Here is a 24,839-nt window from a genome sequence, read left to right as displayed (position 1 = left end):
TGCTGAAAAGTCTTATTGAAAAACCTACCTAACTTTTTAAGGATATTTAAGTCTAAAAATGTATTTAAGTTTAAAAAGCTTAGCACAGTACCCATTTCTAAGTCCTGCGGTTGGGGTTGCTTGTTGAGGGTAGTAGGAGATACATGTTTGATGTGGCTGACAATAGGCTCCTAGTGCTTATTTATTCCAAGTTGGAGTGGATCAGAGTAAATGAAGCAATCAAACCTGGATCTTCTGCCAGTGAATGAATTAACTTTCCTATTTATCAGCTTTTAAAGAAGGAACAAAATGGAACCAGATGTCAGAAGGGTCACCAGGGTACCTTCCCTTTCTCTATAATGTGGAAGTGAGCAGCTCCCATCTGTGCAGTCATTTCAGAGACTTCCTGGTCTTTCACATCTCCTGGCCTGTTTGCAAATAATCCATCTCATGGACTTCAGAACTGTAGCCACTGAGAGGGCAGCAGAAAGGCTCTTCGAAGAACAGGCCAACCAGTCAACACTCATCATCTCCTGACAGTGCAAATACTCACAAATCCAAGTCATTTCTGTTCTTCTCGCTGTTGAAACATTGCAGTGAGTGATTTCACTGGAAATGGCAGCTAGGGTCAAATTCCCATAAATGTGATGGCCCAAGCAAATGCCGCACATCTCACTTTTGAGGACCCAAACCAGATGAAGCTTTTTGAAGTTGATCCACAATAAGAACATCAGGAGTGGCCGGGTCAATGGACCATCTATCCCATTTTTTCCGTCTGTGACACTGAGGCCATGACATATTTAGAAGAGGTTTGGTGTGATGCCCACTGTTGAGGATTCTGTGAACTAACCCATCTGTGTAATCAATAGTGGATGTTAACCCTCCCTTGAGTTTTGTATTTTCCTGCTGGGAAAAAGACAACAGTGAAGTGGAAGGAATTCAGCTTCAGCGGTGCATAGGTTATCCTTGATTCCTAGTCCCATCATAAACCAGCTATGTGACTTTGGGCTTGTCAGTGTAAATGGGATCATATAAGTAAAGAGCCTTGTGTGACCAGTCAAGCCCCAGGACATTGTGGGGACCGTGGTAGTTCTGTGGACATCCTGTTTGTGTTTTATTGACTGGTGTAAAGATTGGGAGGACACGGTGATGGTGGATGCTTGCGGGGGTGGGGGTGGATTTAAAGAACATTTTTAATTATTCACCTTGTTCAGGTTATTATGATAAACATCAGTGAGGGATTGTATCCACACACACACGAGGAAACAGAGTCCTTGGGATCATGCAGTCTGTGTGCAGTTCTACTTTGAACCTGACATCAACTTAGTCTGTGCAACCTCAGCTACGCCTGTCTGTGCCTGTCGGTCTCTCCCCCTCGCTCTGTCTCTCTCGCTCTGTCTCCCTCGCTCTGTCTCTCTCTCTCTGTCTGTCTCTCACACAGTCACACCCTTACTTTTCTTGGTCAGCTCTGAGCTAGAAGAAAAGCAAACAGTAGCTGTACTGGGAAGTTCTGCGTGAGCCCAGGGAACCGAGGTGTTTTGTTACTGTTGTCTGTTTGTTTTTAAAGTAGCACTGAGGAAATACTAGCAGCTGCAGTAACTAAAGTATGACAGTTAAGAATCAATCCACATAGGGGGAATAACCCAGCTCTGGCACGTACAAGTTGTTTGTTTGTCTCTGTCTTGCTCACCTGAACAAAAGCAGAAAACTCAACCCCTCCTTCTCCTTCACTACCAGTCACTCAGCATAGAGGAGGGACTTTGAAGGAGAATGAATGAAAGAATCCTCCACAGCCAGTGTTGCATTTCCAGTTACTTTGGATTCTTCAGGATAATGTTATGTAATTAGGGCACTTCCCCCGGAAACCTGGTGTCTGCAGCAGACGTAAATGGACCCAGTCAGAGTCTCACCCACAGCTGGGGACAACCACCACCAGCAGCTTCCTTGGCCAGCTCTAGCAGGGAATCCTCGCTCCAACCTGACAGGCCTTCTCCAAGCCCAGTCATACAGTCAGATCCTTGTTACAAATGGATGATCCCCTCGGTTCTGGCCGAGGCTGCCAGATTAGCACAGTGGGTGTGAGTGGGAGATTGTGGCCAGCATGGGGGACGGAGCCGACTCACTTAAAATAACTCCTGTTCCCTCTCCATCTGCCACTGAGGTTGTTTCTGCCCCTGCAGCCAGAGGAAAGAAGTGGGTTTCCTGAAGCACAATACCAATATTTTTCTAATTTGTCCAATAAAATTTTCCCCCCAAACTTAATATTTAGCTTGATTTATCCAGTATTTTCTTTCATCTTGTATGATTTGGGTGTGAATCATGAAGTGTCTCCAAAAACGGCTCAGATGTAGGAGCCTTACTCAGCAGACTGGCCTTGGTTTAATTGGCAAAGCTGCTCTAGCAGGACTTTTCTGTTGATAAGTGGGCTCTCTGTAGTCTTTCTCCAAGTGTTTCTCAATCACTCTGTCCTTGCCACCAGCTTGTGACTTCTGGTAGACTAACTGATGCTGATTCAACAAACATTTATGTGGTTCCCAGCATGCTGGGATCCACATGTTAGAATGGGGGCTGAAGGAACACGTGGGCTGGGGCCATCTCATGGGTGGGGACTCGGACAATAGCGAAGCAAGAAGGATTCAAGTCAGACCTTGAGGAATGATTTTTGAGTTGTTATTGCACATCTGGAAGTTTTTTCCTTGATCTCTGCCCCTCTTTAACATTCAGGTTAAGACTATTTCAAAGCATAGTTACTTAGAATTACTGTCTAGATCGATTTTTCTTGCACTTTATTCTTCTCATAAAGTTCTTTGAGAGCTTTACGAATTTTTCTTAAAATGTGGAGCCCCTAATATATCTTTTTTCTTTTGCCCGACAGAGCATCGAAGGAAGTAAAACTAGGAAAGGACCCCCTTTCACATGATCTGATTTTCTTTTGAGATTTTGGTAATCCATGTGCCCCTCCGTTTTAGAAAAAAGGGACATCTAAGTTGATTGCCTTCCCCATGGAGGCCTGGAATGTGGACCTCGTCAAACCACCAAGAGAACACAAAAAAGGCTCCCTTCCAGCAGCCACAGCACAGGCAAGGCTCCACAGAGGAGCCTGGGGCAGGCAAAATCTAGGACTCGTTTCCATGAAACCACGTTGACATTTGCCAAAAGCTGTTTGCTCTGTGTCTGCAAGCCCAGAAGATGGGGAAGGATGCTGGAGAGTTTCTATTCTGGATAAAAATTAACCAGTCACATAGGCCACTGGGCTAATGGTAGATGAGATGGGGAAAACCCTCAGTCCCTTCCCTCAATATTGGCTAGACGGCTACAATGTTCTAGGGCTAAGCAAGCTGCCCAGAGTGGCTGTGGAGAAGTGCTCCAATACAGAGAGCTCAAAATCAAATAGGGTGGATAAGATTTTCTATGTGGGGTGGAGAAGTAACCATAGATACAACTAGGGAAAATGCGTTTTTTGTATCTGTTATTGTTGTTGGTCTTAGTAAACTTTGTTTCACATCTGTTGATTACTTTTTGTGTGACAGACACTGCTCAGAGTGTTTTAAATGGTTAAAGCTTTCAATCATTAACTAATTCAATAGCAAACTTAGGATGCAGAAGCAATGGAAAGGCTCAGAGAAAGGGTGTGTGGGACGCCAGGCCTGTGTGGAAGGTGGGTCTGGAAGGCAATCTGGAGTCAGATTGTAGACAACCAAGGGTGCCAGGAACATCTCCGTGAGGCAGTGCATATCCTCATGTTACAAACAGGAATCTGAGGCACCAAGCAATCAAGTAGTTAAATGACTTGAAAGAGTCAGAACCAGGAGCCGCTAGATCAGTTTAGATGCACTAAATTCACTCTTCTTATTGGTTGATTCTCAGGAAATGGGAAGCAGAGTGGGAACCTGATCTTTGCAGCCATGTGGATGAATAACAGGGTCATCACAAGGCAATTACAGTGAGGTTCTGCCTAGACTAGTCCTGTCCAGGAAGAATGTCATGTGAGCTGCAATCATGAGGTGCCTGTGTAAGGTAACATTTTCTAGTAGCTACATCTAAAAAGGAAATAGGTGACCAAGCTGTGCAGCCCAGGCCAGTGGGGGGAGGGCAAGCCTGAGCTGTCAGGCTATCTCCATCAGACCCCAGCCATTTCTGTTGTTCTGTCAAACTCAGCTGAACTCTCCAACGAGTCCTGTTACGGAATCTCTCCACTCCCTCTGGAAGTCAGTGTTCTTGCTGTTTCCAGAGCCCGAGTTCTGCCTGATGTCACCAGTCAGTCCCTATGGACTCCTTGACCGTCCCCTTCCCACTGCAAATGTTGATTCCATTTCTTTGTTCTTGCGGATGCCCAGCCACTTCGTTTCTCCATACCTTTTTGCTATTGAACATGGGTTTTAGCCCTGCTCTGGACACCTGTTTTTGTACCCCCATCACCCCCAGAATTATGCTCTTAGCCGTCAAAGTGGCCTTTCACAGGCATCACTCAGTTGATCTGGCTTTTCTTGGCATCTAGAGTAAAACCCAAACTCTGGGCCATGGCCCTAGCTCCCTACCATATCTGACTTGACCTCTCTGGCCAGCCAGAGTGGTGTGGCTACCCGCTGTGCTCACCCCTCCTTCAGTCTACTCCAGCCCTTTTGTCCATCCCTCAAAAGCCCCAAGCTCCTCTCTGGTCCAAATTCCTGTGCCTCCTCTTCCCTCTGTCTGTAATCTTGTTCCCGATACACCTGTGACTGCCTTTGTCCCACCTTCCATGTCTTATCTCAGTGTCACCTCCACAGAGAAGCTTCCCTGCTCTCTGACCAAAGGAGCCACACACTTCCCTCACTCCGCATCACACCCCGTATTTGAGTTTCCTCCGATCACTTATCACTCTTGGGAAAGGTCTGTGTGTTCAGCCTCTCCCTTTTGAGTTCCTGTGACTTTGCTGCTGCACCGAGGGAGTAGTTGACAGATATTTCTTGGTAGATTTTGATGGCGTTTGAAGGATGCTGATGACTAAATATCTGGGTACCAATTTTCTACAGTAAATGAGAAGTATAGGTGCCACATGTTTACCCATCAAACAGTTACTGAGTCTCTGCTTCATCACATGCAAAATTTGAATCTCATGTAATTGATCAAGTCCTCCTTTCTTTCCGCCCCTGCCTCTGCTGGACTGCAAACATTCATGAGATGTTCCTAAAGTCAGGCACTGTGCTAGCTGATGGAGACTTAGAAGCAGGTAGAACAGCATCTCTGCCCACAAGGAGCTCATTGCTAGAGTCCAAGAAGAGATATATGCTTGCGGGGCAGGCATCTGCTTTTCTTGAGGAAGGGTACCCTGAGATGCTGGAGGGCTTCCCAGAGGAGGTGGCATGCACACCGACTTCCTCCACAGCCTACTGTGAGGGACATTTCTTTCCGGACTCAGCAGGGGTCCCACACACTTCCTGAGATCTCTGTCCTCATTTGACTTCTGTCTCTGGTCTCAGAACCATGCATTCTGCTGGCCCCAAGCTGCTGGGGTGTAGCGGGTGGGAACCTGTCATCGTTTATACAACTCTGTGGCTTCTAAGACTGGAATCCCATCTCCAGTCTCCAGCTCTGTTCTCTGCTCAGACTGCTGGGAACTGAATGAGACTGGCCAGTAGGTGGCGCACGGGCACCGCCGTGTGCCCGCTCCCTGCGCACATCCTTAAAACACAATCCTTTCATGTTGGGTCTGGATCTATCCCGTTTTATTTTAAAAGAAAGAATCATCGGATGCTTAGTAAATGTATCTGCTCAGAGGAGTGTGTTCTTAGAGAAAAAAATAAACAAGACTGTGTGACCCCCATGGAGCGAGCCTGGTATTTTTGAAATACATCGTTTGGTGAAAGAGAAAACAGAGCCTCGCATGCTTTTCTCTTGATGAAATGTTGAGAGCAACGGTTGGAGCCGCCCCAGTCTGGACACTTGAGTGGAAGAGTGGCAGCCCTGAGCAAGGAATGCTTACATCTCGTGAGCTTCAGGATGAAGCAGGTTAGAGGGGTGCCTGCCTTTCTGTCCTGCAAACCTCAAGAACTCTGTAGCCGCTTGGTCCCCAAGTTCTGTGCCCGGGTGTGTACAGGGGCACCTAGGGCATAGATAGGATTTAGCAGAGAGTGGGTTAGCAGTGACAGTGCAGCTGTTACTTAAAGTTTTAAGAACCATGCTATGTGCTTATCATCTTTGTGTGTTTTGCCTCATTAAGTCTTCGTAGCATCCCGTGTGTTAGTTCTTGTTTTAGAGAGATTAACTGATGCCTAGGCCAAGGACTGTGTCAGTCAGAAAGCAAATTTGACTCAGTCTTCAGAGGAAAAAAAAAAAAAGACAACTATGAACAGTGTCGTTTTTCATCAAGTTAAACCTACTCAATTGAACAGACTTCCTTAGTTCCGAAGCAGAGTTATAAGGTTCTTTTATAAAATGAGAGTTGGGCTGCTGGGCCTCCCTTGGCTTCTGCTGTCTGCTCCTGCACACCACCTGCATGGCACTCAGGGTGGCATCTTTGCTCTTGGCCTTGGGTGGACTTTAGCTGGTGGGGACTCACACCCAGAAGAAATGAGAGGAGAGTGCAGGGACTGTATATTCAGCCCCGCGTCCCCTGGCACTGGCTGCAGCCAGTCGAAAGCCACGTTAGCCTTTTGTTCTCTGTGGGCTGCTGTGACTGTTCCTTCCTCTCTCCCTTCATGCAGAGTGGAAGAGAAGGGCCCCGCTGCTTGTGACTCCAGGGTACTACACCGTTTCTTATAGTTCCCTACACCTGCCCCACTGGTACAATAGGTTCTTTATGAGAACTTCCTTAATTAGCCAGCTTGACCGTGCCATATGCTTCCTGCTGGGGTCCTGACTGATACAAAGGTAAGAGTAGATGGAAGGTTTGTTTCTCTTAAGTGTTTACTAGAAAAAAAAAGGCGGGGGGGGCGGATAAATAAAGGAAAAAGAAGAAAGGGGTAAGAAAGGGATGAAGGAAGAATGGAAGAAAAGAGGAAGAATTAAAAGGAAAAAGATAGAGGGAGGGAGGGAGGAAGAAAAACAAAAGGCAAGAGGAAAAGGCCCTCCATCCTGTCCTTTATTTATTTATTCATTTACTCATATTCATTAATCTCACATTGTGGTGGGAACTGAGAGCTTCCATATACACTTTTATTAAATTCCTCTTTTGCTCAAGTGATTAAGAATTGGTATCTGTTGCTTACAAGCAGAGCAGCCTGGCTGATGCAGTTGTGGATCCCCAAGGCTGGGAGCTGTTGCTGGGCATGGCTCTGAGCCCTGCTCTCAGGGAGCACACAGTCTGTTCTCCCTCCCTGTCTCCCACTCCCACCCCCGAAACCCTCCTCCCCACACCACCCTATGCCCTCGTCCCACCAGACTTCCTACACAGGTCTTTGAGTTTGGGCTCCATGCTACATCACAGAACTCCCTCGACACGCCTGTCCCCTCACGCACTGCAAGGGCCTGAATACACTAGTCCCACCCTTGCATGTCCAGGGCCTGGTAAAATACCTAGAAGAGGAAGTGGAATACTAAACAGGAGAGAAGACGCACAGATAGGTAATTGATTACACAATGCCGCAGTATATTATTAAGCACCAGAGTGGGAATACTGGCAGGAAAGAATTTGTAAAAGGACGTGGTATCTAGCTGTGACAGGGGTGGCTCGAGAGCTCGGCAGGGAGCTAGTCTGCAGCCTGTAAGCCTCAGCCCACAGGCTGTGATCCAGTCCAGCACATGTGGGAACAACAGAAGACCCTTCAGACACGAGAGGTGCAGCTTGCTCCTTCTTGCATCGCTGGAGCCCACCTTCCCTCTCACCTTTCCTTCTCTCATCTGGCATGTGTTACCGAACACCTCTTCTGTGCCAGGCACTCCTTTATATGCTGGAGATCGAGGGATAAAAGCAAAGCCGACACAACTCCCCCTTCATGGGGTCATGGATACGGTATGTTGGTTTTAGGCTCATAAGTAAGCAAATAAAAAGTATTAGCCCATTTTGGATAACTTCTCCAAAGGAAGGAAGGATCTGAGACCACAGTAGGCTAGGGACATGCCCTACTTTTAGCTGAATGGTCAAGGGGAACCCTTCTTGGGGATGACATTTTAAGCTGAACCCTATAGCCCTGAGGGGGGAAAAGAACTTGCTGTGCCAAGATAATAGAGACTAGTTTAGGCTGAGGGAACCATGTATGCAAAGACCCTGAGGCACGGGGAGACCTAAGATGTGTCTGGAATCTGTGAGTAGATTCAGAACAGAATTCCAAATTTCCAAAGGGAAAGTGCCTGAAGGTTTTGTTGGTAAATTCCTATTTGGAAACATGCTTAGTGAAGTAGTTCTGTGGATGGCCCACCCAGGCCCCCTCAGCCCTCACCTCCGTGGGTTCCAGCCTGGCTTGCAGCTGCCAAAACCCTAGTGAAGACTTTCTGTGACTTCTGGAGTTCACTCCTTTCAAGCGCACAGCGGGCAAGGGGTGCCGGGGAATTAGCATCCTTCCACCAAAACCTGATGAGCACTCCTACCTCCCGGTGGGCTGCCCTACAGGCACCTGCTGCACACCACTGCACACTCCCTACAGGCATCCCTGCAGTGGGATTCAGCTTGAGGTGCCCAGCGTGCCCACATGCTCCGTAATGCACCTTGTGTTGGCTGCCTGCCTGTGGTCTCTGTCTCTCAGTCACTTTGCTGTGTTCCTGCAGCATTTCCTGGCAAAGTAAAAACTTTGCTCTTAAATCCTGGCCTTAGGATCTACTTCAGAGGAGAGTCTCGCCACGATCCCAGTGGACTGGTACATCTCTGCAAAAATAGATTTGCTTCAGATACAGTTCTGTGTGCATATAGACCTTTGCTTTAAAGTGTTGGGATCAGGCACATTTCCCATTCTGTTTCAGGGAGCTGCGCATGTATTCACCTCACATCAGCCTGCTTGCACTGAGAAGCACCAGGGAGTGTTGGCTTTATGCTGTTAATAATGGAGAAGGCACTTTAAGGGAATTTGGTTTAGAGATAGGATTCTCTGCTGCTTTATTGTTTGGCAAAAGGATTTGATGAGGACAGAGCTTTTCTTTACACTGGACACACTGTGACCTTTGTTTTACTAGATTAATTTCATATCTAGAGTGCCCCATCTTGGATGATGAATTAGCAATAAAAGGCTCATCAAAATGTAATTACAGGCAATGTGTTGAATAATGATCTCTTAAAAATTCCTATAGATTTGTCTGCACCTCCTTCCCCTCATGGGGGAAATGAGCGTCAGCTGCTAGCTACTAGCCTGGACTCAGGAATGCAAAGCCTAGCCACATTGTGAGGCTGAGATGGGAGAGCTGGCTTCCATCATTGTCCAGTGTCATCTAATTGATCAATTGCTTCTCTCCATGTGATGCACATCTTTATATAATTTAAAGGACCATCTCCATGGGGGTAGGAATACACAGGAAGTGGAAGCTCAAAGCAGAGTGAAACCCTCACCTCCTCCATCTGCAGCAGCCTGTTGTGGAGAGCGAGTTATTAATTAAAATGTTAACTGTCCAGACAATAGCAGGCGGGCCAGCATAAAGAATGCTGGGAAGTGAGCATTAAAGCTTTTATAACTGTAAATTCCAGGAAAGTTTGTTCCTCCTTAAAACAGGCAAACAGAGCCCTCTGCATCCAAGAGAAGGCCAGACTGGGCTGGTGAGTGAGGTTAGGCTTCCCCGGGGAGGAGTCAGACTGGTTTCTCTCCAGAGAGTTGGACTGGGAGAAACCTAGCCTTACCCTCAATGTACTGAGGAGCCCTGTAAAACCTGCAGCTTGAGCTGACTGCAGAATATTCAAATGATTCAACAGAGTAAGTGCCCACACTCATTTGAATAACTGAAGAATTCAGTCATTTGAATGCCAATGATGATGCCTCGGCGAGTTTACATTTTAGAAAGACAGTGCATCTGAATCCCCATGAGAGCATTAAATTGCTATCTAATTAGCAGTCCCAAATTATATATATTTAAAAGATAATTAAAGGTTTGAAGGCTGTTGGAATAGCTGGTTATACATTTAAATGAATCACTAGAAATTTGTTAGTAATGTGTGGAGTTTTCTTTTATTTTTTGCTTCCCTCTTTGAAGTTCAGTAGACCCAACCTTGAGGGGTTAAGTCTGGTAGTGGTAAGATAAAGGCAGATGTTTTTAATTATTGCAACTCAAACCTCCAAATAATTATAAGCAGCTGTCATTTTTACATAATCCTAAATGATAAGACGCAAAGAATGCAAATAAAAAGGTTGAGAGCATGGGCTTTGGGGCACAATCATTTACTCCCCACCACACCCCCGAACTGACCATTGCCCTTCTTTGAGGAGGTGCCCAGACCATTATGCGCTTCACTCAACTTTTATAATCATGAGACAGGCCACGTGTGTTTCTGAACACCTCCCAGCTGCCATTTCCACGTACTCTGTGGATGTTTTCAGGGCAAAGGGAAACACGAATGCATTTGAGATATTCAGTTTGGCTAAGCCTGTCAGGGCTTTTGCTGATCGTTATTCTCACTTACCCCTTTCTCTTTGGGACAGGACCTGGGTGACCCCACCCCCACTCCCACAAACATACCAATAGCTGGCATTTCTTTGGCTTGTGGCTGGGGATTTCATAAGATCGAGTGCTTTTGTGCCTCAGCTGGCCAGGGCCAGAAATCCCAAATGACAGGCTGGCCTGCCAGCCACACCCCAGGGAGCTCTGGGTTCAAGTCTGAAATTTGATGCTTTGTGTGCCTGTCTGTCCCTGGAAGGACAGAGACCACCTGAGGAGCAAGTCAGGGGACATTCATCATTGTCACAATGGCTTCTTTTTGGACCCAGTGACTACAAAACCAACATCCCACAGATAGAGGCACACAACTTACCACAGGCACAGCAGAGGCCAGACTCCGCAGGAGACAAATTTAGGACATGTCTGAAAGGAACACACACACACACACACACACACACACACACACACAGACACTCACACTCACTCCAAATTAAATCAAAAGCCCGAAGAACCCTCTGCTAGGAATGCTCAAGGCAGATTTAAATAAACAAGGACCCCACTTGGCAGAAATGTACCCCAAAAGAAAGAAGTGCCCAGTGAGACAGGCTTAATTTCCTGGGATTGGGAAGGATAAACAGAGGAAAGAGGAGAAAAATCCTTTATCTGGGACATTCAGAAGCTGAGAGGCATTACACATGGAGTACTGTCCCCTCTCCCCAGCATAGAACCGTAGAGATTTCAGAAGTATATCCTGGGTATTAGAATCAGTTGAAATATTCTATTTCTCTCAGATGCCTGCTCCTTGCCCCAAATAGCCTCCTCTGGAGTTTGCAAGTTTCTTCCTACACTCCAGGAAGAGAGTCTGGGTGTGACTGGGACAGGTAAAGGTGTTTATTTGACTCCCAGTACTGCAGCAAGTTTGAGAATACTGTGGATTGGATGCCTTTAACTAATACCTATTTCATCCAAGTTCAAATACAAGTATAAATAGTACTTTCATATTATTTCATGGAAAGTTTCCTTTGAGAGGTAATAATTTGAAACTCAGCTCTACCCAAGGTGGAGTTCCAGGGAGCTGGTTGAGGACAGCCACAGGTCACTTTGCCATCATCAACTTACTGTGCCCTAGAAGGACACATCCCAGGCAGGCACCCAGCAGCAACCTCAGGTTTATATATGGGAGGTTCACTGGTACACACTTCTCCATGGAGCAGAATAGTGCCTGAGGCTTTGTGTCCAGGGTCAACTTCAGCTCTGCTGCTGTCAGCTGTGTGACCGTGGACAAGTTACTCAACCTCCTTCCATTCAGTTTCCTCCACTGAAAAATGAGGACAAAAATAGTGTCTACTGAATGGAATTACTATGAGGATTAACTGAGTTCATGTTCACAAAATACCTAGAATAGGCCAGGCATATGGTAGGTGTTGTATGTGCTTATTAAGTAGAGACCCATTGTAATTTGCTCATTCACTCTGTTTACTCATTCCTCAAATGTTCATGAAGAATCTACTCTTTGACGAGTACTCTCTTAGGCATTGCAGGTTTGATGCTGAATAAGTTGTCCAGTTGCTCAGTCATGTCTGACTCTTTGTGACACCATGGCCTATACCATACTAGGCTTCCCTGTCCTTTACCATCTCCCAGAGCTTGCTCAAACTCATTTCCATTGAGTCAGTGAGCCATCCAATGATCTCATCCTCTGCCATCCCCTTCTCTTCTTGCCTTCACTCTTTCCCAGCATCAGGGTCTTTTCTATTGATTCAGCTCTTTGCAACAGGTGGCAAAAGCATTGGAGCTTCAGCTTCAACATCAGTCCTTCCAGTGAATATTCAGGACTGATTTCCTTTAATGGACTGGTTTGATCTCTTTGCAGTCCAGGGGACCCTCAAGAGTCTTCTCCAACACCACAGTTGAAAAGCATCAATTCTGCGGTGCTCAGCTTTCTTTATAGTCCAGCTCTCACATCCATACGTGACTACTGGAAAGACCATAGCTTTGACCAGATGGACCTCTGTTGGCAGAGTAATGTCTCTGCTTTTCCATATGCTGTCTAGGTTGGTCACAGCTTTTCTTCCAAGGAGCAAGCGTCCTTTAATTTTGTTGCTGCAGTCACCATCTGCAGTGACACTATTTCCATTGTTTCCCCATCTATTTGCCATGAAGGGATGGGACCAGATGCCATGATCTTCCTTTTTTGAATGCTGAGTTTTAAGCCAACTTTTTCACTCTCCTCTTTCACCTTCATTGAGAGACTTTTTAGTTCCTCTTCCCTTTCTGCCATAAGAGTGGTGTCATCTGCATATCTGAGGTTATTGATATTTCTCCCAGCAATCTTGATTCCAGCTTGTGTTTCATCCAGCCCAGCATTTCACATGATGTACTCAATGGCAACCCACTCCAGTACTCTTGCCTGGAAAATCCCTTGGAGCCAGGCCAGTGTGACTTTCCAGAGGAGCTGATGTCTTGGCTGGGTGCTGAATGACCACTGGACTCTGAGTTTGGTTGGAGTGTATTGGGAGCAGGTGGAGTGGCATGTGCAGAGGCCTGATGGCAGGAATGACAGTGACACTTTTAGGAGTCAGCACAGTCTAGCTGGAGAGTACAGAGTGAGAGGCCAGAGGAGCAAGCAGAGGCGGTGTGATGGGGATGTCTGGCACTCTGGAATGTTGAACATCGTCCGGCAGGGCATGAGACGTGACAAGGATTGAAGGCTGAATGGTGCTATGTAGGGTTACAGATGAGCCTCCCTGGCTGGACTTGGGAAAATGTACTGAACAATGGAGTCCATCCAGGCAGGGGTGCTTGGGAGAGATGCACCGTCGTTAAGGGAGAGGTATCATGGTGACCGACACCAAGCTGAACATGAGAGGGATAGGAAGATGCCCGCAGTTCTAGGAGACACTCGCTAGAAGCAGTGGATGAATCTGGCTGCTTTGCCTGGCCCACTGGCCTCTTCCTCTATTATAATCGTCTATTCCAGCCTTTACCCTTGTCTCCATGATCACAGGCAAATATTAGAGGACTTAGTCAGCCTTACGGGGGACCTTTGGTTTTCCTATAAGTTATGAACAACATTAGAGGTCTGTTGGGCCTATTCAAACCACCATACATCCAGAAACACTTTTAAAAATATATGTCAGTATAATTGAGAATCACATACAAAAAAATTAAAACTAAACATTTGGCTCAGTCACCAGTCCAGTGGGCTGGGTTGACCAGTGGTGGATGAGACTACTGAATTTGGTGTTGCTGCTGCTAAGTCGCTTCAGTCATGTCCAACTCTGTGCAACCCCATAGACGACAGCCCACCAGGCTCCCCCGTCCCTGGGATTCTCCAGGCAAGAACACTGGAGTGGGTTGCCATTTCCTTCTCCAATGCAAGAAAGTGAAAAGTGAAAGTGAAGTCGCTCAGTTGTGTCTGACTCTTAGCAACCCCATGGACTGTAGCCCACCAGGCTCCTCCATCCATGGGGTTTTCCAGGCAAGAGTACTGGAGTGGGGTGCCATTGCCTTCTCCGGAATTTGGTGTTAGGACATGGCTAAGATAGAGAGGAGGTAAGTGGAAAAGATGGCCACATGCATTTAATGCTGCAAAGTGCTGTGTCCTCAGGGAAGTGCAGAACAGGAGCCCTCCTGAGTGAGAAGAGAGACTAGCTGGAAGGGTCAGAGAAACTTCCATGGAAGATGTGGCCACAGAAATGGATTTCTACATGTCTTTTCCTTCTTCACAATCTTCTTCCTTCCTTCAAAATCTTTAGCAGAAAAAAAAAAAAAGCAAAAACAAAATAAAGCTCCTCTGCCAAGCAGCTCCCCAAATTACACACAAACATTCACACATGCACGTACAATGAAGGCTCAGCAGTGTGACGCAGGATGATACTATTACTTGCATAAGGCATATACCCGAGGCAACAGTAATGGCAGCTGGCTTGGGAGGAATGATTCCTTTCCCTCTCTTGTGCCTCCTTCTTTTTACTTCACTTGCAGAATATTTTCCTTCATGTCAATAAACACACAGACCTTGAAAATGAGAGATATCTGTTCTGAATACATCCCTCCAGCAAGGGATGAGACTAGGGGCTTTTCCACGGTGACTGAGCTGGTTGCAGACACTAGGAATGTTACAGAGGAAGCAGACAAGCCAGCGGCACAGAGAGCTCACCCCATGGTGAGTGGTGAGCCGTAGCATCATTTAAGACTGACACCTCACTGCATTGCAGCACTGCTTGATACCAATTCGTGATATTACTTGAGTGAATAAGGAAATTCATTGTCTTTGCTGTTTTGAAACTGGAATCAATTCGCAGTGCCTAATTGTACCCCATGTTCAAAATGGTCTGACAGGTTCCACATACCCAAGAGTCTTTTGATATATAATTAACTTCTCAAAGGAATAATGCCAAATAAAGTTCTGTAAATGCCAAAAAAAAAAAAGTTGCTTGTCAAAAGCCACAGACATATTCTCAAATTATAGAGGTCCTCTTCTTACCCTAGATGTTATCTCCTAATTACTCAGTGGTCTCTGAAGTCTTTATATAAAATCAGGTTTGGGATATGGCACATTTCCATGCTCAAGAATTCAGTGCAAGTCTTTCTGAATTTTGAAATTCATTGTTAAGCTTGCCTTACATCTAACCTTTGGCCAGGAAGCTTTAGAGAGCATTCTGTCTCAGAAATGTCCTAACCTATCAGATTAGTCATCTTCTAGGTGCCCACATGCATCTTTATCTTGTATGTAGCCTTCATGTACACCCTTCTTTCTTCTCTGTGGAGAGGTGGTCTTTCCTCAGCATCACCCTCTCACCTGAGTCAGCAGACCTGAAGATACCTCTCTGTTTTCCATCTGAGTCCCCTAGTCCCTGTTCCTTTGCTGGCACAAATGTTCTTCCTGCTCCAACCACTCAGCATGATGTTCATTTTTATGACTAACTTAACTATTACAAGACAGCCTGGCTTTTTGATAAGGAGAATTTAAATCCAGCCCACCGGGTAGTAAGCCACATTTGACCTGCAGAAGCGATGATGGTGGGGCTGGCTACTTCCTCCCCACACATAGCGTGTGACTCATTCCCAGTGATTCAGAGGACACTAAAGATAAAGGTCAGCTGGGTTTTCAAAGCGGCCAGCTAATTGTTGTTTTTTTTTTTTAAAAAAAAATACCGGTGCTGTTACAGTTTTAGAGTGATCAAAAGGATTTTGTAATCACACTAGAAGAGCAAGTAGAACTTTTCATCTTTGAGACACTTAAAAACATTAATTAATAAGAGCAGGGTACCTTTTAGGAAAAGGGAAAAGCTTGTTGTCTCAACATGCCCTTGTTGCCTCTCTCCCACTCTCTGACTGCCTTTATTCACCCCCGTGGCCCTGTTTCCCTCAGTATATCTGGTTATCTCATCTTCCCAGGAACATGAAGGAGTTCAGCTCTGAATACGCTCATTGGAATTTCTCTTCTGCCATAGGGCCTATGACATCCAACCATGTGTCTTCTCTGAGCTGTTGTGTGATTGTACAACCAAAGGGTCACACTTCTGATGGAAATCCTTTATCGATACCATCAGGTACTACCAACTTCTCTGAGGCCTTGAGTTGGATATTGCTTGTTAGGCATCATGTGAATATGATATTATACATTGGACATGTGGCATGATATTGTACTTGTTCTTAACCTAAAGCTGATTCTCGCACCCCTGGCCATCAATGTTAGTTTCAAGGCAGCCCCTGTGAGTTGGCACTCCCGAGGCGGTTCTGCAACCGTTCACGTGCCAGCTACATGAAGTCCTGTCAGTGGTTGCCCGGAGTTGGTGAGAAGGGAACAGGTAAGGAAGGCAGTGCAGAGGGTGGTGAAGAGTTGGAGAGGAGTGCCCGTTTCCCTGCCGGTTAGCCATGCCGCTGTATGACCAGCATGCCTGGTCTCTGTGTTACTCCTCCCGTGGAGCTGTGAGAATTAGCAGGAGATGGGTATAGCACTCAGCACCATACCTGGCCCAGGAAACATGCCCTCTTCAAGAAGAATGATAGGGAGTTGAGAGGGAAGCTAGCCAGCAGAAAAGAAACAAATTTGGTTTTGTTTTTGTTTTTCCTGAAAGCAGTCACTTGGAAAGCATAACAGATTGGTTGCTACATTTTATAAATTCTTGTTGGGGAAACAATGAACTTAGGAAACTGAAAACAGTAACTGCGTCAAAATACTTGTCCTTTGGGAAAGGTAATAGAGTGTCCCCTGGTGATTCCTGGCTTGTGGTAGTGAGGACAATCTCTTTTCATTTCTTACACTTTTCATTATTCTCAAATTTCTACAATGAACTGTTGTTACATGTATAACCAGGGCGAGTCAACAGGGGGTGGGGGTGGGTGGGGGCTCAAAAAAATGCTCTGTTTAGACTGTAGCCTGTACAGCAGGGACTGTATAGACCCCTGGGATTCCCTTTCCCTGGGGACACCTCCTCTGGGGCAGGATCTGCTATGACAGTAAGAAACCTTGGTTTGCAAATTCTACGGGGAGAGACCGTCACTCTGTCACAGGCCCCCCTGGCCACCTGCCCTTGGGACCACGTCCTTGTGTGAGACCCTTCCTTTTGACCTCGAGAAGAATGGGCCCCGAAGCCAGGCTGAACTGCCTCTTTAAAGGACTAGAAAAATTGGTAAACAGCCATACTGTGAAGGGGCTTCCCTGGTGGGTCAGATGGTAAAGAATCCACCTGCAGTGAGAGAGACGTGGGTTTGATCGCTGGGTTGGGAAGATTCCCTGTAAAAGAGAAAGGCTACCCACTCCAGTATTCTGGACTGGAGAATTCTATACAGTCCATGGAGTTGCAAAGAGTTGGACACAACTGAGTGACTTTCACTAAACTGTGAAGAACCATTTTACCCTGTGAAGGTCGTCTCTAGGGACAGGCGTGATGAGGTGGGCTCCCCTGTCTCATGAGCATTTCCCACTGCTGACCCGGTGGCATGTTGTCCCAACTCTGCTTGTCAGGATGTTTGCTGTGCTCAACTGTATCTATGCCCATTTGTTCGTCATGGCAGCCCCATGTGTTGAATGATCTTACCTCCATCCTGCAAAGGAGCACAGTGTGCTGGGAGAAATGCAGGCAGCCCTGGGCACACAGCCTGTAGGTGCAGACCTGGTTCAAACCACAGTCTCCCTCTGGGGCCTTGACTTTTCCCTGTTCTCCTAACTTGCCTGGTGAATTGTGACCTGCAATTGGAGAGCAGAGGGTGACAGACAGCTTCTGACTGAGTTCTTTCCTAAGGCTCACCTGGGCCTGGCTTGAGGCCTGATGAATAATCAATGTCCAACAGTATCTTGAAAAGACCCTGATACTGGGAAAGATTGAGGGCGGGAGGAGAAGGGGATGACAGAGGATGAGATGGTTGAATGGTATCACTGACTCAATGGACATGGGTTTGTGTGGACTCTGGCAGTTGGTCATGGACAGGGAGGCCTGGCGTGCTGCGGTTCATGGGGTCGCAAAGAGTCGGACACGACTGAGTGACTGAACTGAACTGAACAGTAGTTTTGGATATGTGAACGGACGAATGAATGAATGAATGAGGAGTGAAGGAATGAAGCGCCCAGTGGCCGCTAGGTCATCCTCTCTTGTACGTGGAAGAGAGAAAGGCGTGTCGCTGTTCCTTCTCAAACGGCCACTTAGCCTCTAAGGCAAGAGGAAACCCAGGGCCTCAGAGGAGGTGGTGAAGGTATCCACCAGCTGAGGACTGTGACTGCCTCCGGAGAGAAACATTTTCCCAGACAAGGCTGGCTCCCAGGCCCTGGCCACACTCCTTCTCCAGATGGCGCAGGCTTTGGGCAAGGCTTCTTCCTCTCCAGTTATGGGCCTCTCACCCCCATCTCCTTCCTTCCTGTTGGCAGCGTGGAGCAGCACGATCTGTTTATCAATTATTAGCACACATAATATTTGTTTCACAAAGGCTGCATGGATGTGTGTAACTGACTTCCTTTAGTCTTTCCCAAAAGAACACAGAAAAGCAAAGGCATTCTTGTTTCGTTCAGACCCACACGAACATGGCCATCACCTTAGCCAATCCCTTTCTGCTTCTGCAGTCTATCTGCACTAACACAAAGGGGCACTCACATCCAGACAGTTCAACGCAGCCAGGAAGGTTCTGGAACTTACGGCAGACCCCCGATGCTTCCGGCTGGCTCCTCAGATGGGTGCCCTTCTTTCCCCATCCTTCTAGGCCACAGGCTGGTTTGGTGTGTTCACCACATCTGGCCTTTATTTGAAACTCCACCTCAAAGTATTTCATAGCACAGAATATCTTTCCTTATTAAATTCTCCCCCACATATTTTTTTCATAAAACAGGCACCAAAAACTACAAACCTACCCGTGGCTCTCAAAGTATCTGTTTATAAACCTTTGGAAACCGTTTGCAATTCGTTAATCACATTTTCAAAGGAAGTTACAGTTTATAGATACACTAACAAATGCCATATCCGATGCTTCAGCCCCAGTAACGAGATCCTCACGAAGGGGAAGAAGGAGTGGGGCTGGGGGACCTGGGATCCATCCCAGGCCAGATCCCAAGGGAGAGGGGAGATCGGACCTGGGAGTCAGAGGTTTGAGGGTTTAGTGCTTTATCAGTTGCCCTCAGACTCCATGGCCACACATATGTCCTCTCGGGAAAAGCAGGTACAGGGGTCAGCAATGCTCAAACACAGTGGACTGTCTTGATTAGCAGTGAGGTGTTTTACAAATCACAAGTTTCTAAATAGTCATTAAAGTACCAGAGTTTGTGAACACTTCATTTAAAATGTACTTTTAAAAAATGGTTCATTAAAAGAAAGAAAAAAACTAAAGACACTAAATATATACAGGTTGAAACTGATGACTACTTACGCTACAAGACAGCTTTAAAAAAAAAATCTTTAAAAAGAGAAGGAGGGTAATGTGGAGAGAATGTGTTGGTACATGAAACACCCAAGAGTATAAAGGTTACAGGTGAAGCTTGATCCAGGCACGTACACCGTGCTTTCAGCACTCTCCTCATGTCTTTTCTCTGCCTTCCCTGCACTGGCTTCCTTCTCGGGAAGGCTCTCTCCAAGCAGTGGCAGAGCTGGCTGCGAGGAGCTCATGTTCCCCTCCTGCCTTAGTGATGTAGTAGACAGAGAGCTACTTTTTCCAGATAAATCCAAGAAAGCATCCAGATTGAGTCTCATTTGGGTTGGTATGAGTTATGTCCCCAATCCTGAGCTACTCACCATGTCCTGGAGAGTTGTGGGTCTCCTTCACATACTCAGGTCATTCATTGGCTTCCCTCCGAACCAGGATGGTCTTGCCATCACTGGAACTACATTTCCTGAGTGTGAGGTCCATGGGGATTCCCTGTAGGAAAAACCAAAGAGATTTCCCTGAAATATGCGGGGGATGAGTGGTGGTGGTCCACAGCTCAGGTATCTTCCTAATGGAGGTCTATTCTCTAGCTGAGTAATAAGGTTTTTCTTTCTTTCTTTTTTTTTTTAACTTTTAAAAGTTTTCATGTATCTGTGTTTTTGGCTACACGGGGCTTTGTTGTGCGGACTCTCTCTGGTTGTGGCAGTTGGGGGCTGCTCTCTGGGTGCAGTGCAGGGGCTTCTCGTTCTGGTGGCTTCCCTTGTTGCTGAGCGTGAGCTCGAGTTGCATGGGCTTCAGGAGTTGTTGGGCTCAGTAGCTGTCACTCTTGGGCTCTAGCGCATGAGCTAAGTAGTTGTGGTGCCCAGGCTTGGTTGCCTCGCAGCATATGGGATCTTCCTGGACCAGGGATCAAACTGGTGTTTCCAGCATTGCAGGCTGGATTCTTAACCACTGGACCACCAGGGAATCCAGCATTCTTTTACCAAGAGAAAAGAGAAAGTGGATTTAGGGTCATCATTCTGAAGTTTACTCATTGTCCTTGACCTGTTTTATCTATGCAACAGCCGGTTGACTTTTCTTTTGTTACTCAAAGTAGTCACTCTGCGACGCTACTGTATGGATTTCTGTTTGTATTTTAGGAGACTCACCCATTAATAAAGACTCAAGTAGAAAGTATTGACTGTTTCATACCTACTTCCCTGGTTTAGCAGACATTGTAGAGGAGCATTCCAAAGGGTGTATCCCTGGTCCCGTCTGTTTCTTTCAATGCAGTTAAATTAGAGACTTGCTGGAATGTGATGACTTTCAGGCCAGCACGCTGGGAAACCTCTCCTCCCCTCACTCTCTAGTCTCTGCTAGTTTCCTGAATACTAATAGTGCAGTGTACTGAATTTCTTGAGTGGTTTATTAAAACAATGAAAGAAGATATCTAGGAATGGTCAAAAGTCATGGGATCCATCTCTGTGGATTCCACTTTCGCCAGGTATCATCTAAAAGGGCTTGGGTTCTTTAGCACAGGTATGACCTTTCCTGCCAAGAGAGTCTCGAGTCCCAACCTGGTATTTAGTATTAAGTATCTTACACATGAAGAGGAGGTGACTATACGATACCATCATCTTCAACAAACATCTTCCTGCCTAATGTCTGCAACAACAGCAGCCCAACAAATTATTCAGTGGGTCTCCTTCACGTCAAGGAAATGTCATACTAGGCATTTGTATGCCGTGAGCTCGTGTCTTCACCAAGGTTTTTACTTTTTCAGGACTTACACTAGCCACATGCATATTAAAGGCTTATTCCATACTGAACTTGGAGCATGCTTGCCACCTTACATACAGTACCTAGTTAATTGTCTCAGCCTACCTTGGCTATGGAGGTATTACTGGTTTTCATAATTTTGCAGTTGAGCGAGGAAGGAAGGAAGCTTGGAGCAGCTGAGTGCCTTACTTCATGTCACATGCCCAGTGAGCAGCAGAACCACTGTGCTCACCTCTTCTAACAAAGACAGGGATGCACTTCCTCTGAGGATGAAGGACCATGGTGGTCTTTTAAAATTGCTTCCCTCGTGTCTCAGCTGGTAAAGAATCCACCTGCATTGCAGACCTGGGTTCGACCCCTGGGTTGGGAAGATCCACAGGAGAAGGGAAAGGCTACTGACTCCAGTATTCTGGCCTGGAGAATTCCATGGACTGTATACATGGACATGTATAATCCATGGGGTTGCAAAGAGTCAGACATGACTGAGGGACTTTCACTTTCTAAAATTTCTTTAGTGGCAGTTGAAATAACATGAGGCTTAGCTGTGAAAATTTGGTCAGGGGCTGGGGGTATGTGATATACTGGCTATGTGATCTTATTTAACTTGCTCTAGGCACCGTGGGGAGTAAATTGACTATAGGCAGGCAGATTAAGAGTGATAAATCACAAACAAGTCCTTGGGAAAGAATGAAGCACCATTTAATTGACTTTACTTATATTCTTAGGACCTTGTGCTTGCTAGGTGTCCAATAAGTGTATGTTGACAAAGTGATTAAAAGAAGATTTTGAAGTGATCAATGGAAGAACTTCCTCCAAAAGACAGTATATACCTAGCATTAGACTCCGCAAGAAACCATTAAAGTTTTACCTTTCTTGGTCAGAAGCTGAGCTGCAGAAACTTCTGGGTTGCCTGGTGGCTCCCAGGAATTATTCTTACCAATACGGAACCTGGGGACCATCAGTACAGGTAACAGAGGTCCAAGAATGTCTAACTGTAGGGCTTCTTAGCATCGTGTGCCCCTCCCGCATCCCACCTCCTTACCCTGAGAAGAGGCGACCACCCTACTGCCCTCTTTCCTGTTCCACCCGCTCAGCCCCAGCCCGACTCTCTCGAGGGCCAAACATAGTGAACTTTCCATAACAGGATCCAACTGTGAATCTGCTATCGTTTACAGCGGCTTCTGAGGGAACCGCTTCCCTTCCTCTTCATCTGGAGTGGAGCTGATGTCATAAACCTGACCGTGACTGTCTGTTAATTGAAAACCCGAGAGAAGGGGATAGAAGGGCGGTGGCCCAATATGGTCAGGGCCCACTCCCCCTTCGAGTTGAGGCAGCCTTCCTGGGTGGTACGGCTGGACACCCCAGGACAGCCCCGCATTCCTGAGATGCAGCCCAGAGGGAAAACAACTTAGCAGGGAAACTGCTGAGTCCCATCTGGCCCCGCAGTGATGGGAGATCTGCCCTGCCTGGCCTCTCTCTCCTAGATTCCACTGTGGGGCCAGTGTGGCCTCGTTGGTCCCATACACCAGCGGTGATTTTCTCCTCCACACTAAGTGCCTTCAGCACCTATCTCCATAGTAACTGAGCAGTGTCCAGAATGGTAATCTTAAAACACCTAGAGTGATGCTGTATTAGAATCCTGCCCATTAAATCCAAAGCTGGCTAATTTAGAAACAAAAGGAAAAAAGAAAAATAAAAGCTATACATACATAGGTATTTTTTCCAATATGCCCTCAGCCATATCTTTTGAACTGGCAAAGGGGTTGCTTATCCTGAGCCTGCAGCAGAGGGCAGACTTTCCTACATTATAAGTACAGCATTAAAGTCCCAAGACACAGGAATATCCAGACACAGGACTGTCTGATAAAATAGTAGGCTTGCCAGGTGACTGTAACACCAGTGCTTTAGGAGGGGGAAAAAAAAAAAAAAAACTCAAAAAACTTCCTGTGATATTAATGCACTCATCAGCTTTTCCAGAGAGATGTGCTAATGGCCACTAGACCTGGCAGTGATTCCCAGTCTCCATGCTCTTCGGGTTAAGTAGCCCTGCTTATCTCAGCACTGCTATGGCCAGTGTGATAGCAAGTGGAAGGCTCCATGTGTTTGAGAAATGTTACCAGGATGCTGAGGCCAAATATGGAGATCAGAATACAGACTATGTAAGATTCCCTATCCTGTATCATGAAGGTGTGTGCTCTAAAAGCTTTAGATTAGACGAGAAAGGCTCCATTCCACACGTAGAATGTCCAAGGAGAGGGGAAACTGCTTGCACCTGGCATGTTTATAGGTAAGGAGTCTACCAGGTAAATTCATGTGAAACAAAGAATTGGCTTGTATACTTAGTCCCCCTCTATTGGCTCTGCTGCTGCTGCTGCTGCTAAGTCGCTTCAGTCGTGTCCGACTCTGTGGGACCCCATAGACGGCAGCCCACCAGGCTTCTCCGTCCCTGGGATTCTCCAGGCAAGAACACTGGAGTGGGTTGCCATGTCCTTCTCCAATGCATGAAAGTGAAGAGTGAAAGTGAAGTTGCTCAGTCGTGTCCGACTCTTAGGGACCCCACGGTCTGCAGCCTATCAGGCTCCTCCACCCATGGGATTTTCCAGGCATCGGCTCAGTGGTGTCCAACTCTGCAAGCCCATGGACTATAGCCTGCTAGGCTCCTCTGTCCATGGAATTTTCCAGGCAAGAACACTGGAATGGGTTGGCATTTCCTTCTCTGGGAATATTCCTGACTCAGGGATTGAACCTGCATCTCTTGCGTCTCCTGCATTGGCAGGCAGATTCTTTACCACTGTGCCACCTGGGAAGCTCACATGTTTGCTAGTGACTCAGTTCAGCTTTCCTGATCTTGAAAACCCAGGAGTGCCCCTCTGCTTCTCTCTGGTACCCTCCATTCACAGTCCTCAGGCATGAACCAGGAATTCAGATGATGAAGGTTGCCCTGGCCGGTGGTCTCATGGAAATGTTTTCTTCATTTGTCATATGCTTTCTTTCTCTCCCTCTTCTGCCAGTACGAAGAAGGGAAAAAGCGGAGGAAACCCAACTACAGTAGTGTTGACCTGTCTGAAGTGGAGTGGGAGGACCGCGACGATGTGGTAAGCGATTTGATTTCAAGCCTGGTGAGAAGGACGCTTCATTTTACCCTCCTCTGCCTGGGAGCTGGTCAAGAGAGGCCCACCAGAGGAACACCTGGCTGTCAGAGGGATGTAGAGACCATGGGCCCTTGTATGCATTTGAGGTTTTATAACTCTCCTGCCGGTAGGTCCACTTATAAATGGGTTTCCAGCCGCCCTGCCTGCTTTGTGTAGTCTAAAACCATCCTCATTTGGGCTCTGGTTCCTTCTGCAGCCAATCAATCTGGACTCTTTCTGAGTGCCATTGATGGGACCTGCGACCCTCAGGGGAGCCTGGCCAGAGCCTAGCGGGGCCGCTGCACAGCCAGGGCCAGAGTTTACCTGTCAGGATGTCAGCCAGGGCTTGGCAGACCCACTTTCCTCCTCTTTGGTTGACCACCCTGTTTCCAGGGCCACCCCAGCCTTTCCCCTTTTCAGGCCACACTTTAGTAACACATGCTTGTTTCCCAGACAGCTTCAGCCTTCAGGACTGTATCAAAAGTTTTCCTCATGCCCACGATTTAGCCCCAGCATTCTTCTTGTTCCTGCCTCAGTAAATCAGATTTGTTAGACACACCATCTTTTGTGAATCCAGGCAGACTGTCCTTAATTGAATCCTAACTTCCCGGGTGTCCAAATCTG

The 24,839-nt window shown here is 46.7% G+C and overlaps 2 protein-coding genes across 5 annotated transcripts in view; one reads left to right on the top strand and one right to left on the bottom strand.

Moving 5' to 3' along the window:
- Positions 1-24,839, top strand: part of CACNA2D3 (calcium voltage-gated channel auxiliary subunit alpha2delta 3) — an 879,694-nt gene that overhangs the window by 680,884 nt on the left and 173,971 nt on the right. For all 3 annotated transcript variants that reach the window (XM_060402372.1, XM_060402371.1, XM_042236061.1), the window contains exon 18: positions 24,096-24,179. In XM_060402372.1, coding sequence (XP_060258355.1) covers positions 24,096-24,179 — 84 coding nt within the window. The remainder of the gene's footprint in view (positions 1-24,095; positions 24,180-24,839) is intronic.
- Positions 11,113-24,839, bottom strand: part of LRTM1 (leucine rich repeats and transmembrane domains 1) — a 60,657-nt gene continuing 46,930 nt past the window's right edge. Inside the window, exons 4-6 of one of the 2 annotated variants that reach the window (XR_009597435.1) lie at positions 19,695-19,818; positions 17,520-17,668; positions 11,113-13,525 (exon numbers count right to left, since the gene is read on the bottom strand). Coding sequence is in view for 1 of the 2 variants with exons in the window: in XM_060402373.1 (XP_060258356.1) it covers positions 19,735-19,818 (84 nt within the window). In the remaining variant the exon portion in view is untranslated. Of the gene's footprint in view, positions 19,819-24,839 lie in introns of both variants that reach the window. The other variant, XM_060402373.1, reaches the window with a different exon arrangement.

The sequence above is a fragment of the Ovis aries genome, chromosome 19 (genome assembly GCF_016772045.2).
Source record: "Ovis aries strain OAR_USU_Benz2616 breed Rambouillet chromosome 19, ARS-UI_Ramb_v3.0, whole genome shotgun sequence".
NCBI classification, from domain to species: Eukaryota; Metazoa; Chordata; class Mammalia; order Artiodactyla; family Bovidae; genus Ovis; species Ovis aries.
This window is presented reverse-complemented; position numbering and strand designations above follow the sequence as displayed.